The 15312-nt window shown below is 46.4% G+C and overlaps 1 protein-coding gene across 1 annotated transcript in view; it reads left to right on the forward strand.

Annotated features, from left to right (window-relative positions):
- Positions 1–15312, forward strand: part of LOC135251895 (protein PRRC2A-like) — a 150371-nt gene that overhangs the window by 100692 nt on the left and 34367 nt on the right. The window contains exons 17-22 of the mRNA XM_064329759.1: positions 10075–10218; positions 11051–11194; positions 11279–11755; positions 11840–12316; positions 12674–12721; positions 13096–13248. Coding sequence (XP_064185829.1) covers positions 10075–10218; positions 11051–11194; positions 11279–11755; positions 11840–12316; positions 12674–12721; positions 13096–13248 — 1443 coding nt within the window. The remainder of the gene's footprint in view (positions 1–10074; positions 10219–11050; positions 11195–11278; positions 11756–11839; positions 12317–12673; positions 12722–13095; positions 13249–15312) is intronic.

The following is a 15312-nucleotide window of genomic DNA, read 5'->3' on the forward strand; positions in this document are numbered from 1 at the left end:
ATGTGAAAAATAGGCTGCACGCCGAAACTCTAGATGACGCGCCGCTGCAGCGAGGCTCGAGCCGCGCCTCAGCCACGCGTCTCACGCAGGCTGTGCGGCTGCTCTAACCTGTTAACATGGGCGCTGAAATGAAAAGCAAGAGGTTCCGCGACCGTCAGGTACACGTGAGGTAAACGGTGTGGACCGGGCCTCACACATGCGCATGTAATTTGCGACCTTGGCCTCGACGTTCTGTGCGATCCCAGAGGTAAAATGACGGCGAATTTGTATGTTTTAAGTACTTTCTCACAATCTGTAACCAGAAGGATATGGGAGTGAATAGCATGTGAGACCCTACAGTCATACCCTAGTGTTTCAGTAAAAAAGCACTTTATATCCCTCAATCATGTGGGTCAGGTGTGTTAATCCATGAAAGACAATGCTAAAGTTAGCTGTGAGGTCACAAGCCTTTGTTCTCCATGTGGATGCTGTAGGTAAACCAGCAGTCACCTGCCAAGTGAACGGCCCCTCAGTAACCCTGCTGTGCTCTGGGGGCTACAGACCAAGCACTCAGTACAGGTGGGAGGGGCCTGCCATAGAGCCCCAGCCAGGGTCCCAGCTGAAGATAGAGGCAGCAGAGAGCTCTGATGCAGTCTACACCTGTGTGCTGCACAACCCTGTGGGTGAGAGCAGAACAGACTTTCCTGTAAAGAGCTGCTTCCCTGCTCCAGGTAAGGCCCACTCAGCTGATGTAGGGACTGAGCACATGCCTGCCATCCTGGCTGCCACAGTCCACCCCTAATGCTCATTTCACAGGTTTGGGTAGCTGTTCCAGTTGTTATGTAGTCCACCCTAATGCTCATTTCACAGGTTTGGGTAGCTATTCCAGTTGCAATGCAGGTCTGTGGTCCAAGGAGTTTTTAACTTGAGTTAAGCACACATCAATTTTTTTCCACTTGCTTAATGTACAATTTGTTCATGTTCTGCTGTTCTCCTGGGGTTACCAGCCTCTGTTTAATTTTCTGTTCTATCCTGTGAATTCGATGGGACTTCAACCCAAATTTCACCCTCTGGTCTACATCACAGAGTACTGGGTAAAGGCCCTGTTCACGGTACTGTCGGGGTCCTACTAGGGGTTAAATGCTCAGTTGCCCCATCTACCCCACAGTCTCTGAAACATGACTGGGGCACATTGATCACTACTGACCCCAATCATCCCCAGCACTGTCAGCTGAGACAGCCGTTACTGAGCAACCAGTCAACTTCACATTAACTGCCATTTCATTAACACAGGGAACTAAATAAATCATCTTCTAAAGTCAGAAATATATACACACAGAAATATATTTATATACATCTTTCAATAGTCAGATCAAAATGGTTGAGCTTTGTCTTTTATATTTTTCTAACATGCTCTGTTTTTCTTTGTTTTTAGGAAGCGCCTCTGTCCTGATTTCTGTAGTCCTTGTCCTTGTTCTGTAGTCCCTTTGTCCTGACTGAGTAGCATAAATGGACTGATGGGAGTGCTGGAATTTCACAGGAGGAGAGTCAGACAGGTAAGTACAGAGAAGCAGCAGGTGACCTGCCAGTCAATCACCTGCTTTACATCAAATTTAATATTTCATTTCATTTTTCCACAGAATCACTAAATTAGGGTGAAGATTCTGAAGAGAGGGGAGTGGAGACTGAGGAGGGGAACTCTAAACACCCCTCCTCTGGCACTGTCCCGTCCAGCGCTCCTGAGTCTCCACCTGCTGCTCCACCCAAAACAGGAAATGAAGAGGAGACCTTCCACAGTCCCCCGCCCAGCCCCTCTCCTCTCCACCCCCTGAAATCCCCCCCCCCACCCCCCACCCCCCACCCCACACATCTAGCACCAGCTCCAGTACAGAGTCACGACTGCAGACACAGGAATAGAAGCTCCTAAGACCAAGAAAATAGGAGATCATTTAAAGAACTGAAACTTTATTGCGCTGTGTGTGTGTGTGTGTGTGTGTATGTACGTGTCTGTGTGAACTTGTCTTGGCTAGTAGCAGCTATATTTTCAGTATTTATACTTTTCTGACTCCCCCACGGACTCCCCCACACACGAACCCGTCAGTACTTCATGGTGTAGACACACAGTCCCAGAGCGGGTCCAACAGCACAGCTGTTCAGGCTTATTCAGCAGAGACACCGCAGCTACCGTAGCATTCCAAAAAATCTCCGTACACCAAGGCTCGGGTACGAAGGGGAAAAATAGAAAAAAGAAAGAGAAGACGCCCCAGCCCCTGGTGTGGTCTAGCTAAACTCCGTGGCCTGGTGTTTCGGAGGTCTGCGCTGTCATTGGCTGTTTGGAGGACACACCTTCATATCACTACCGCCCTTCCCATCGAGGGTGGATTTAGACTGGTTCAGTAAAATATTCCCCAAATTAGATCAGGTTGGATAGTCATATAGCTGTACAAGATAATCAGATATACTTCATTCCATGATCTTCGTTATGAATTTTAGAAGATAACCACACCAAACATGACTGGGGGCGACATAGCTCAGGAGGTAAGATCGATTGTCTGGCAGTCGGAGGGTTGCCGGTTCAAACCCCGCTCTGGGCATGTCAAAGTGTCCTTGAGCAAGACACCTAACCCCTAACTGATCTGGCGAATGAGAGGCATCAATTGTAAAGCGCTTTGGATAAAAGCGCTATATAAATGCAGTCCATTTACCATATGACTGCCTTAAATACAGGTTAAGGGGATTACTTGCTAGTAGTATGCTGTGATGACTTGCCGTTGACTGTGAGGTTAACAAAAATGTTTTTGACCAGTTGGGTAGCAGAACAGTATTTATGTATTAATTATGATTAATATGATTGTAATATTCCACACATTCATTCTACACACTCCTTTCACCCCCTCACACTCCCCATAACCGTCCTTAAATTAAAGCACTTTATAATGTACTATATATAAATGCTTAACTCACATCCTCATGAGCACTCATGTAACTTCTCCGTCCTATTCATGCCCCTAAAATCACACTGTAATTACCACAATGCTTTCTTTAATTCTGTTTTTTTTAAGTACTTTCTATCGTTGCTTCTCAGTTAATGTGGAAGTCCAAATGTTATGTCTTGCTTTTCGTAATCCCACATTGTTCAGTGCCTGTTTGTTTGTTTTGTTTCCTCCTTGTAATAGCGTGTGTACATGGCCGTATGTTTCTCGCCATACCTATTTGTCAAGAAATACAAAACTGCATGACCACCCCCATCCCGGATAGCATGCTAGTAGTAAATAACCCGCAACCCGCAAGTAAGCTTTCACTTTTACTTTCACATCAGGCGCTCCACCGGAGATGCGTCTGTATGAAGGCGAGCAATGGCAGACACGCGCTTCAGAATCACTACGCCGTTGTTTTTTATCCTCGCGAACTTCGCATTCGGTAAGAACTGTAACTCGCTTCTGGTAGTTATTCGTAGTATGGTTTCCAAGTGATAACCTTTTTTTCACAGGTTACACGTTTAACTATCTTGCTAATATGCTAAATTAATATGCAGTAGGCTCAACTTAAATGGCTATGGTAGAAATACGTTTAACTCCGCTGTTCAACCGCGCTGCGCCTGGAGCGGTTAATAGAATCCTGTGCGATTTCTGCCCGAGGAAGAGCCCATGACCGCGGTCGCGGCGGACAGTGTTTAACGATCCTACGTGTTTTGTATTTGATTGTTTCACTGAGTTTCTGACATTACTGTGGGACTTTCTACCCGTGAATTATATTCTAATGTACTCTACGAGTGGGCACATTTTAGAGACATTTAGGCTATGTAGACGCCATACTAAATATAGCCTACATTTTGTCCAAATTTAAATATGGGATACTATGATATCAGGTATCAGAATCTGCAGCGCGAGTCAATGATTTATCAGGACAAAGACAATACACGTAAGCGGCTCGAGACAGGTGTAAAAGTGAAAGTGAAAGACTTTAATGAGACTTTATGTTTAAGCTACCGTAATATTTTACGTTTAGAATGTTAAATGTTGACAGAAGGGGAGAGATACTGTCAGTGTCTGTAGGTTTATCAGATTCCGTTCACGTAGGCTTGTAAAATTATTTGCATCTTAATTGAGTTTGTACTGTCATATTCTCTTTCAGTAATTGTAGTAAACGGGAACAGACGGATATCAGTGTGCCCCAACCCCCTGCATTAGCCTAAATAATTTGTCTTGGAGACTGAATTAATAGCCTACTGTCTTTAGTGCTGACGTCAAAACAACAAATGCAAACTTCAGAGGCTGAAAACGTTTTCAAAAAGGTTTAAACTGGCCCACATGAATAATCGCGCTTCAAAAACGAAAGCGAACATAAAAGGAACGCCCTCAGAAGTAAGAGGCGATGCGAAGAGAAGGCAGGGGACCAGAGATGGTCATTCTCTGTTTATAGACTCCAGTGGTTACTCGAGGTATTGCAGTTTAGTAAGTCGGGTGCCGAAAAGCAGGTTACATTACATTCATTTGGCAGACGCTTTTATCCAAAGCGACGTACAAGAAGTGCATTTTCATGATCGTAGACAACTGCTGAACACGGGTTCAGTAAGGTACAATTACTTATTTTGTACAGCTATTTCTAGCTGAGAACAATGAACACTATCCTGGTCTAACATCTGCAAAGCCAAACTAGGCAGAAGATTAAGCTAGAGTATTAGGACAAATACAATTTACCAAGAAGTGCAGGGATGGGGCAACATGTAACAAGGAAAAAAGGGTATTTTTTTTTTTTTTTTTTAATATGTATATATATATATATATACACAGCATGGTGGTGGTTATTCTAGGTATAGTCTGAAGAGATGAGTCTTCAGGCCACGGCGGAAGATGGATAGTGAGGGGGAGGTTCGGAGAGGGACGGGGAGTTCGTTCCACCACTGGGGAGCTAGGGTGGAGAAGCTCTGTGATCCCTTTGGGCGGGTGGGAGGGGTTACAAGACGCCCTGCTGCTGCAGAGCGGAGTGGTCGAGCAGGCACATAGAATTGAGTCATGTCCTGCAAGTAGATGGGGGCTGTCCTGTTGGCGGCAGTGTAGGCAAGGGTCAGGGCTTTGAATTGGATCCTGGCAGCGACCGGTAGCCAGTGAAGCGATCGCAGCAGAGGAGTGACGTGGGAGAATTTGGGGAGGTTGTAGATGAGCCGGGCAGCGGCATTCTGAATCATCTGTAGTGGCTGTATGGCACAAGCTGGCAGGTTTGCAAGGAGAGAGTTGCAGTAATCAAGGCGAGAGGTCACCGTAGCCTGGACGAGCAGCTGGGTGGAGTGCGTCGTCAGGTATGGTCGAATCCTCCTGATGTTGTATAGGAGGAATCTGCAGGACCTTGATGTTGCCTTGATGTGCTCCTTGAGGTCCAGTTGGTCATCCAGGACCACCCCCAAGCTCTTGGCAGAGTGAGAGGCAGTCACTGTGGTGCCATCAACCGTGATTGAGAGTTCACGAAGCAAGGAGGTCTTGTGCGGGAAGAAGAGCAGCTCAGTTTTGTTGAGGTTGAGCTTCAGATGGTGGCTGGCCATCCAGGTGGAGATGTCAGCCAGGCAGGAAGAGATCTTATCATTGACCAGTGTGGCCGAGGGGGGGAAAGAAAAGAAGAGTTGTGTGTCATCTGCATAACAATGATAGGAAAAACCATGTGAATTAATGACTGAACCAAGAGATCTGGTGTATAAGGAGAACAGCAGAGGACCCAGTACAGATCCCTGCGGCACTCCCGTAACAAGTGGATGAAAAGCAGAGGCAGACCCCTTCCAGGTGACCTGGTAGGTCCTATCTGCAAGATAGGAAGCGAACCAAGACAGGGCAGTCCCGGCAATTCCCATCCCAGCCAAGGTGGAGAGGAGTATTTTATGGTTGACCGTGTCAAAAGCTGCAGACAGGTCAAGAAGGATCAGGACAGAGGAAAGGCGTGAGGCTCTTGCAGTGGCAAGTGCCTCCGTCACAGCTAGGAGTGCAGTCTCTGTTGAGTGCCCAGATCGGAAGCCAGACTGGTGAGGGTCTAGCAGGTTGTTCTGATGGAGAAAAGAGGTTAATTGTTTAAGAACTGCTCGTTCGAGGGTTTTGGACAGAAAGGGTAGAAGGGATACGGGTCGATAATTTGCTACATCGGAGGGGTCTAAGGTGAGTTTTTTGAGTAGTGGGGTAACACGAGCCGTCTTAAAAACAGAGGGAACATGACCAGAGGAGAGAGAGGAATTAATAATGGAAGACAGATAGGGAAGGAGCTCGCTGGAGATAGATTGGAGAACTTTAGATGGGATGGGGTCAAGTGGACAGGTGGTTGCGCGATGAGAGGTGATCAGTTGTAATACATCGGAGTCCTCCAGCATTTCAAAGGAGGTCAGTGTGGCTGTGGGGTTGTCCTGGGGGGTTGGGGGGCTCACTGGATGGGTGAAGGAGTTCCGGATTGTAGCCACCTTTCCTTCAAAGGCGGCCAGAAAGTCATCTGCGGAGAGGGAAGAGGGAGGTGGGGGTGGAGGAGGAATGAGGAGGGAAGAGAAGGTGGAGAATAGTTTACGTGGATTAGAGACACATGCGCTGATCTTGGATTGGAAAAAAGAGGCTTTTGCAGAGGGCAGATGTAAAAGTCGCCAGCAGGGTATGGTATGCCCTGGTAAGGTTTCCCCATTGAAGTCCATTCAAAACTAACACTGTTAAGCTCCATAATTTCTTCACACGAAACTAATTACTCTCCAGGAAATGAGTTCTTTTTGTAAGCCAAGGAGAAGATATGGGTCTCAACTCAATTAAGCACCAATGGGAGATTTTGGACCAACGTGTTAGACCTAGCGCTCGCCCACCATCACCAAAACACCAAATGAGGGCATATCTTTAGTAAGAACAGCGTTCTATCCCTCCAGTAAAGTTCCAGAGATGTGTAGAATCTATGCCAAGGCACACTGAAGCTGTCCTGATGGCTTCTGTTGGCCCAGCACCTTATGAAGACACTTTGTGTTAACATTTTCTTTAGAAAAATGTACCCAGGCTATGGTTTTTATATTTTTAAAAAATGAGTGAAAAATTCATTCATTCTAAAAGACTTACTGTGCTTCACATCATGAACTCAATAAATCCAGTTAATCATCCACATCAATGCCTCTGGCTTTCTTGCAGGTGATGTCACACATGACATCATTGTCCAGTCTAATGGGAACTTCACACTGCAGCCCAATGTTCAGAGTCCCCCAGAGGACATTTTGTGGACGTGGAATGAAAACAAGGTGGTTGAATTTTACCAGGAAGAGATGGTTGAGTACGGGCAGTTTAAAGGACGGACAATCCTGGACCTCACAACCGGAGCCCTGACCCTCACACGTCTCACAGAGGCTGACAGTGGGGAGTATGTTGGTGAGCTGCAGATCAAGGGAAATCTGGTGAAATATCGTCAGACGGTGAAAGTGTTCGGTGAGTTCGCTTCTACTGTATGACCAAATCCCAGTTAATTGTGGGCTTTCATCAAAAAATTTAGCTGTGTGTTATAAAAAATATAAACATTGTCTACTGAAATACACTTTCAACCATTTTGTGGGGCAATAAAAAATGTTTTTGTCTGTCCAAGCAAGTAGAAGCATGGAATTTTACATTATTTCAAAGAGCTTCACAAGTTGGTCTGTAACCACACGGCGTGTGAATATCGCTAAATGACACAAAAGTTATACCTGTAGTTTCAAAGAGTTCTCAACCATAAGTGATTCAGTAAAAAAGCGCTTTATATCACTCAATCATGTGGGTCAGGTGTGTTAATCCATGAAAGACAATGCTAAAGTTAGCTGTGAGGTCACAAGCCTTTGTTCTCCATGTAGATGCTGTAGGTAAACCAGCAGTCACCTGCCAAGTGAACGGCTCCTCAGTAACCCTGCTGTGCTCTGGGGGCGACAGACCAAGCACTCAGTACAGGTGGGAGGGGCCTGCCATAGAGCCCCAGCCAGGGTCCCAGCTGAAGATAGAGGCAGCAGAGAGCTCTGATGCAGTCTACACCTGTGTGCTGCACAACCCTGTGGGTGAGAGCAGAACAGACTTTCCTGTAAAGAGCTGCTTCCCTGCTCCAGGTAAGGCCCACTCAGCTGATGTAGGGACTGAGCACAGGCCTGCCATCCTGGCTGCCACAGTCCACCCCTAATGCTCATTTCACAGGTTTGGGTAGCTGTTCCAGTTGTTATGTAGTCCACCCTAATGCTCATTTCACAGGTTTGGGTAGCTGTTCCAGTTGTTATGTAGTCCACCCCTAATCCTCATTTTACAGGTTTGGGTAGCTGTTCCAGCTGGTATGCAGGTCTGTGGTCTAAGGGTTTTAACTTAAGTTAAGCATACTGCAATTTTTTTTCCACTTGCTCAATTTACAATTTGTTCATGTTCTGCTGTTCTCCAGGGGCTTACCAGCCTCTGTTGAATTTTCTGTGCTATCCTGTGAATTCCATGTGACTTCAACCCAAATTTCACCCTCTGGTCTACATCATAGAGTACTGGGTAAAGGCCCTGTTCACGGTACTGTCGGGGTCCTACTAGGGGTTAAATTCTCAGTTGCCCCATCTACCCCACAGTCTCTGAAACATGACTGAGGCACATTGATTATTACTGACCCCAATCATCCCCAGCACTGTCAGCTGAGACAGCTGTTACTGAGCAACCAGTCAACTTCAAATTAACTGCCATTTCATTAACACAGGAGCTAAATAAATCATCTTCTAAAGTCAGAGATATACACACAGAAATATATTTATATACATCTTTCAATAGTCAGATCAAAATGGTTTAGCTTTGTCTTTTATATTTTTCTAACGTGTTCTGTTTTTCTTTGTTTTTAGGAAGCTCCTCTGTCGTGATTTCTGTAGTCCTTGTCCTCTTCCTCATCTTCATCATTGTGGGATTGCTTTTATTTTACTACAAGAAATTCTACAAAAGTAAGCGTCTTTTCAAATAACACATGAAATGATATTAATAAATGCATCCATATGCAGATCCTGCTGTTTCTGGAGCAGTTAACTCAGGACTGGATTCAGTAGGGTTGCACTCCTGTTGTCTCCATAAAATGAGCACAAGCTCTCCAATACTGTGGGACTGAAAGCTCATACATTAGCTCTACTACACCCTACTATTCATTATTCATTATTCTACTAATGAATAATATTTCATATCTTACATTGTAGAAAAGACAAGACTGAGAGAGAGAGACCCTGAAGCTGCAGTAAAGGGTGAGCTGCAGAACAGTGTTATTCACTCTGGCCTTAGAGCTGCAGGTAATGACATCACTCCCTCTGGTACTTTATCTCCTAATTTAAAACACTGCAGCTGCAGGTTTCCTCCAAAAAATTAATATCTATACAATGTATGCCTATACAGTACTCAATGACAAATGTATTACAATCAGATGCATTCCTATTCATACACTTCAGAGGTAGGTGTCCTTCTGGTAAAACTAGATCAATTAAATGTGTGAAACATTTCTTTTGAAACAGAAAGACAACAGCTATTACCAGCAGACCCTAAAAACATTGAGGAAACTCGAGGTAAGGCAGAATTAACTCTGCACTGAACAGAAACATGTCTCATAATGAAACAGCAGTACTGAAATGCCTCTGTTTCAGGGTTGGGATCAATTACCCTGCAGTTCAGTCAGTTCAGGAAAGGAAATAAATTGCAAAATACCCAGAAAACATTGTGGACATTTTTCAAGCCATGAATTAAATTTGAATTTCCTGAGTCAGCTTGACCCTTAACTGTTGACCGTTAAGTATTTTAGATGATTAACCAGATTATTTATCATGTAAAACTTTTGTAAATGTCCAACAAGTGACTAACTATACATTTTCTATCCCCATTCACAGAAGTCAACACTTGTCCTTAACTTATCAAAATTTAAGTATAAAGTGTTAAACGTTTACTAAACGTTTAATTTGCCGAATTGTGAAGGTGAAGACCAAATATAACTGCATTACATGCATTATTGTGTGTGAAGAGTGAGGAAACATGGGGATTGAATCCAGGACTTTATGTAAAGCAGGATCTGATTCACCTGTGAGCCTCCTGGCATTTGTTCTGTACTCAGCACACACAGCGTTATTTCCTCTTTCTACAGTAAAATTTTGGGATAGAGTAAAGCTGTATAAAGACAGGATAAGCCCAGGTAAGACCCATGATGAGCATCAGAAGACAGCACTGACTGAGCAGCACAAAGGGACTGATGAGAGTGCTGGAATTTCACAGGAGGAGAGTCAGACAGGTAAGTACAGAGAAGCAGCAGGTAACATTCTCAGTGAGAGACTCAGGCAGCTGCTCCTGCTCATTCTCTTGTGTGCAGGTGCACTTGCAGCTCAGATACATTTACAGGTAGATTTATGTTATTTTTCCATAGAATCACTAAATCAGGGTGAATATTATTAATTTATTAAACTGTGTCAGTTAAAATAAAAAGATAACATGTTATTGTCTTGTGTGTCAGCAGTAAGGAAACATGGGGATTGAATCCTGGCCTTGATGTAAAGCAGGATCAGATATTCACCTGTGAGATTCCTGGCATTTGTACTGTACTCAGCACACACAGCGTTATTTCCTCTGTTTCTACAGGAAGGGTTGGAGAAAGAGTAAAGCAGTATGAAAACATGACGAGCCCAGGTAAGACTCATGATGAGGATCAGAAGACAGCACTGACTGAGCAGCACAAAGGGACTGATGGGAATGCTGTAATTTCACAGGAGGAGAGTCAGACAGGTAAGTACAGAGAAGCAGCAGGTAACATCCTCAATGAGAGACTCAGGCAGCTGCTCCTGCTCATTCTCTTGTGTGCAGGTGCACTTGCAACTCAGATACATTTACAGGTAGATTTATGTTATTTTTCCATAGAATCACTAAATCAGGGTGAATATTATTAATTTATTAAACTGTGTCAGTTAAAATAAAAAGATAACATGTTATTGTCTTGTGTGTCAGCAGTAAGGAAACATGGGGATTGAATCCTGGCCTTGATGTAAAGCAGGATCAGATGTTCACCTGTGAGCCTCCTTGCATTTGTACTGTACTCAGCACACAAAGCCTTATTTCCTCTGTTTCTGCAGGAAGTGTCCAGGGAAGCGCAGAGCTAGGTAAAGACATGCTGAATCCAGATAAGACCCATGATGAGCATCAGAAGACAGCACTGACTGAGCAGCACAAAGGGACTGATGGGAGTGCTGGAATTTCACAGGAGGAGAGTCAGACAGGTAAGTACAGAGAAGCAGCAGGTAACCTGCCAATCAGTCACCTGTTTTAGCTCAGATTTCATATTTCATTTAATTTCTCCGCAGAATCACTAAATCAGGGTGAAGATTCTGAAGAGAGAGGAGTAGAGACTGAGGGGGGGAACTCTAAACACCCCTCCTCTGGCACTGTCCCGTTCAGCGCTCCTGAGTCTCCACCTGCTGCTCCACCCAAAACAGAAAATGAAGAGGAGACAATCCACCCTCCCGAATCCAGCCCCTCTCCTCCCCACCCCCCTAATTCTCCCCCCCATCCAGCACCAGCTCCAGTACAGAATCAGGACCAGGAAGCGGAAACAGAAAGAGAAGCAGCAGCAGAATCTACTGATGAGACTGCAGCCAATCAGAGAGCAGGAGCCCAGAGGCAGAGAGAGGAGGGGGGGGGGCAGGATGGAGGTAGTGATCGGGGTGGAGCTCAGCTCAGTGGGGCAGGAGGGGGAGGAGCTAAGAACACAACAGCAGATGCAGCCCAGGAGCTCCCCAGCAGTCCAGAGGAAGAGGAGGATATTCTGGAGAGTCATACAGGTAAGTACAGAGAAGCAGCAGGTAACTTGCCAATCAGTCACCTGCTTTACATCAGGTTTAATATTTTATTTCATTTCTCCACAGAATCACAAAATCAGGGTGAAGATTCTGAAGAGAATAGAGTGGAGACTGAGGGGGGGAACTCTAAACACGCCTCCTCTGGCACTGTCCCATCCAGCGCTCCTGAGTCTCCACCTGCTGCTCCACCCAAAACAGGAAGTGCAGAGGAGACAACTAACCCTCCAGAATCCAGCCCCTCTCCTACCCAGCCCCCTAATTCTCCCCCCCATTCAGCACCAGCTCCAGTACAGAATCAGGACCAGGAAGAGGAAACAGAAGGAGCAGCAGCAGCAGAATCTACTGATGAGACTGGAGCCAATCAGACAGCAGGAGCCCAGGGGCAGAGAGAGGAGGGGGGGGGGCAGGATGGAGGTAGTGATCGGGGCGGAGCTCAGCTCAGTGGGGCAGGAGGGGGAGGAGCTAAGAACACAACAGCTGATGCAGCCCAGGAGCTCCCCAGCAGCTCAGAGAAAGAGGAGGAGATTCAGGAGAGTCAGAAAAGTAAGTACAGAGAAGCAGCAGGTAACATTCTCAGTGAGAGACTCAGGCAGCTGCTCCTGCTCATTCTCGTGTGTGCAGGTGCTCTTGCTGCTCAGATACATTTACAGGTAGATTTATTTAGGTAGATTTATTTTATTTCTCCATAGAAAGATTAATTCAGGGTGAATATTTTGAATTTATTACACTGTATTGCTTAAGATAAAAAAATATCCCTTGCATTATTCTGTGTGAGCAGCAAGGACAAATAGGGATTGAATCCTGGCCTTGATGTAAAGCAGGATCAGATATTCACCTGTGAGCCTCCTTGCATTTGTACTGTACTCAGCACACACAGCGTCATTTCCTCTGTTTCTACAGGAAGTGCTACGGCTGATGTAGCTGAGTATGGAGACTGGCTGGAGACAGGTAAGACCTGTGATGAGCATCAGAACACACATCTTACTGAGAGTAGAGACTCAGCTGTTCCTGGTGATTCTGTTATATGCAGGTGCAGTTGTTGCTCAGTCGCTGTGTGTGTGTGTGTGTGTATGAGTTTGTGTGTGTGTGTGTGTGTGTGAGACAGAGAGAGAGAGAGAATGAGAGAGCAGGAGAACATGGTGAGAATAAAGGAATAGTACACTGAGTACAGAATGTATTTGAGCAGGGATAGACTACAGCAATAAATAAAGTACACTTTCAGAAAGAAGTGTTCTGAAAAGTGTCTAAAAAGGTACAAACGTGTCACAGGGGTGGTACCCTATAGGTACAGAAAATGTACGTTATTTCCTCTGTTTCTGCAGCAAAGCAGGTTGCAGGCAGGATTAACCCATTGCAGGCTTTTGGCTGGTGGAGCCCAGGTAAGACCCATGATGAGCATCAGAAGACAGCACTGACTGAGCAGCACAAAGGGACTGATGGGAGTGCTGGAATTCCACAGGAGGAGAGTCAGACAGGTAAGTACAAAGAAGCAGCAGGTAACCTGCCAGTCAGTCACCTGGTTTACATCATATTTAATATTTCATTTCATTTTTCCACAGAATCACTAAATCAGGCTGAAGATTCTGAAGAGAGAGGAGTGGAGACTGAGGCGGGGAACTCTAAACACCCCTCCTCTGGTACTGTCCCGTTCAGCGCTCCTGAGTCTCCACCTGCTGCTCCACCCAAAACAGGAAATGAAGAGGAGACCTTCCACAGTCCCCCATCCAGCCCCTCTCCTCCCCACCCCCCTAAGTCTCCCTCCCATCCAGCACCAGCTCCAGCTCCAGCACAGAATCAGGACCAGGAAGCAGAAACAGAAAGAGCAGCAACAGCAGAATCTACTGATGAGACTGGAGCCAATCAGACAGTAGGAGCCCAGAGGCAGAGAGAGAAGAGGGAGGGGCAGGATGGAGGTAGTGATGGGGGCCGAGCTCAGCCCAGTGGGGCAGGAGGGGGAGGAGCTGAGAACCCAACAGCAGATCCAGCCCAGGAGCTCCCCAGCAGCCCAGAGGAAGAGGAGGATATTCTGAGATGGGGTCCAGACACCGATGGGGGAGCAGCCCAGTGTAGTGAGGCAGGAGGGGGAGGGGACGAAAGAGTCCCAAAACCAGATTCAGATCAGGATATAAACCCCACATCAGCAGAGATAAATCTAAGTGTCCCGCTCACTGAGCCATTAAGCACAGCTGATCCAGCCCAGGGACTCCCAGACACCACGGCCCGTTCCCCCCCTCACACTGGGGCGAGTGAGGAGTCCTGCTGTGCAGAGGAAAGCCCAACATCAGGCCCAAATCTGGAGCCCAACAGCACCTCTGAGGCAGAGGAAGAGAAGAAGAGAGGGAGAGAGGAGAGGAAGGATTCACAGGACAGAGGGGTGGAGCCCCCCCCAGACAAGCCTCCGAGAACCTATACCCCCTACAGCCCCTAAAAAACCCCTGCACCCCCTACAGCCCCTAAAACACCCTTAAACCCTTGAGCAGGACTGTCCCACAGGATGGAGAGACGCAGGAGAGCGGGGCACTGAGTCACATGACACAGGATGAAAAGACTGCAGACACAGGAAAAGCAGCTCCTAAGCCTGAGAACACAGGAGATAATTTCATGAACTGGGGCCTCATTTATAAAAATATTCTTATATTTATACTTGAACTTAGTCTCAAGATCATTTGCGATGGTGTGCTTATGTTCGATTCATAAAAGATACTGAGCATAAAAAACCTTGCATATGCAGGTTCTAAGAAGCCCATTTGTAACTTACGCACCTGTGATCTATAAATCTCAAATTAACTTAAAATTGATGATTGGACGGAGTGTAGCACAGTGGGTAAGGAACTGGACTTGTAACCGAAAGGTCGCAGGTTCGATTCCTGGGTAGGACACTGCCGTTGTACCCTTGAGCAAGGTACTTAACCGCAATTGCTTCAGTATATATCCAGCTGTATGAATGGAAGCTCCCCCGAGCCCCGAGGAAAGAGGAGGGTATTCTGAATGGGGTCCAGAACCGATGGGGGGGGCAGCCCGTGTAGTGAGGAGGAGGGGGAGGGGACGAAAGAGTCCAAAACCAGATTCAGATCAGGGAATAAACCCCACATCAGCAGGATAAATCTAAGTGTCCCCCTCACTGAGCATTAAGCACAGCTGTCCCGCCCAGGGACTCCCCGACACCACGGCCCCTTCCCCCCCTCACACTGGGGCGAGTGAGGAGTCTGCTGTGCAGAGGAAAGCCCAACATCAGGCCCAAATTGGAGCCAACAGCACCTCTGAGCAGAGGAAGAGAAGAAGAGAGGGAAAAGAGGAGAGGAAGGATTCACAGGACAGAGGGGTGAGCCCCCCCCAGACAAGCCTCCCAGAACCTATACCCCCTACAGCCCTTAAAAAACCCCTGCACCCCTACAGCCCCTAAAACACCCTTAAACCCTTGAGCAAGGACTGTTTCCCCCAGGATGGGGAGGGGAGCAGGGAGGGGGCACGAGTCACGAACGGATTTAAAAGACTGCAGACCGGAAAAAACGTCCTAAAACCGAGAACACAGGAGAAAA

The sequence above is a fragment of the Anguilla rostrata genome, chromosome 3 (genome assembly GCF_018555375.3).
Source record: "Anguilla rostrata isolate EN2019 chromosome 3, ASM1855537v3, whole genome shotgun sequence".
Taxonomy (NCBI): Eukaryota; Metazoa; Chordata; class Actinopteri; order Anguilliformes; family Anguillidae; genus Anguilla; species Anguilla rostrata.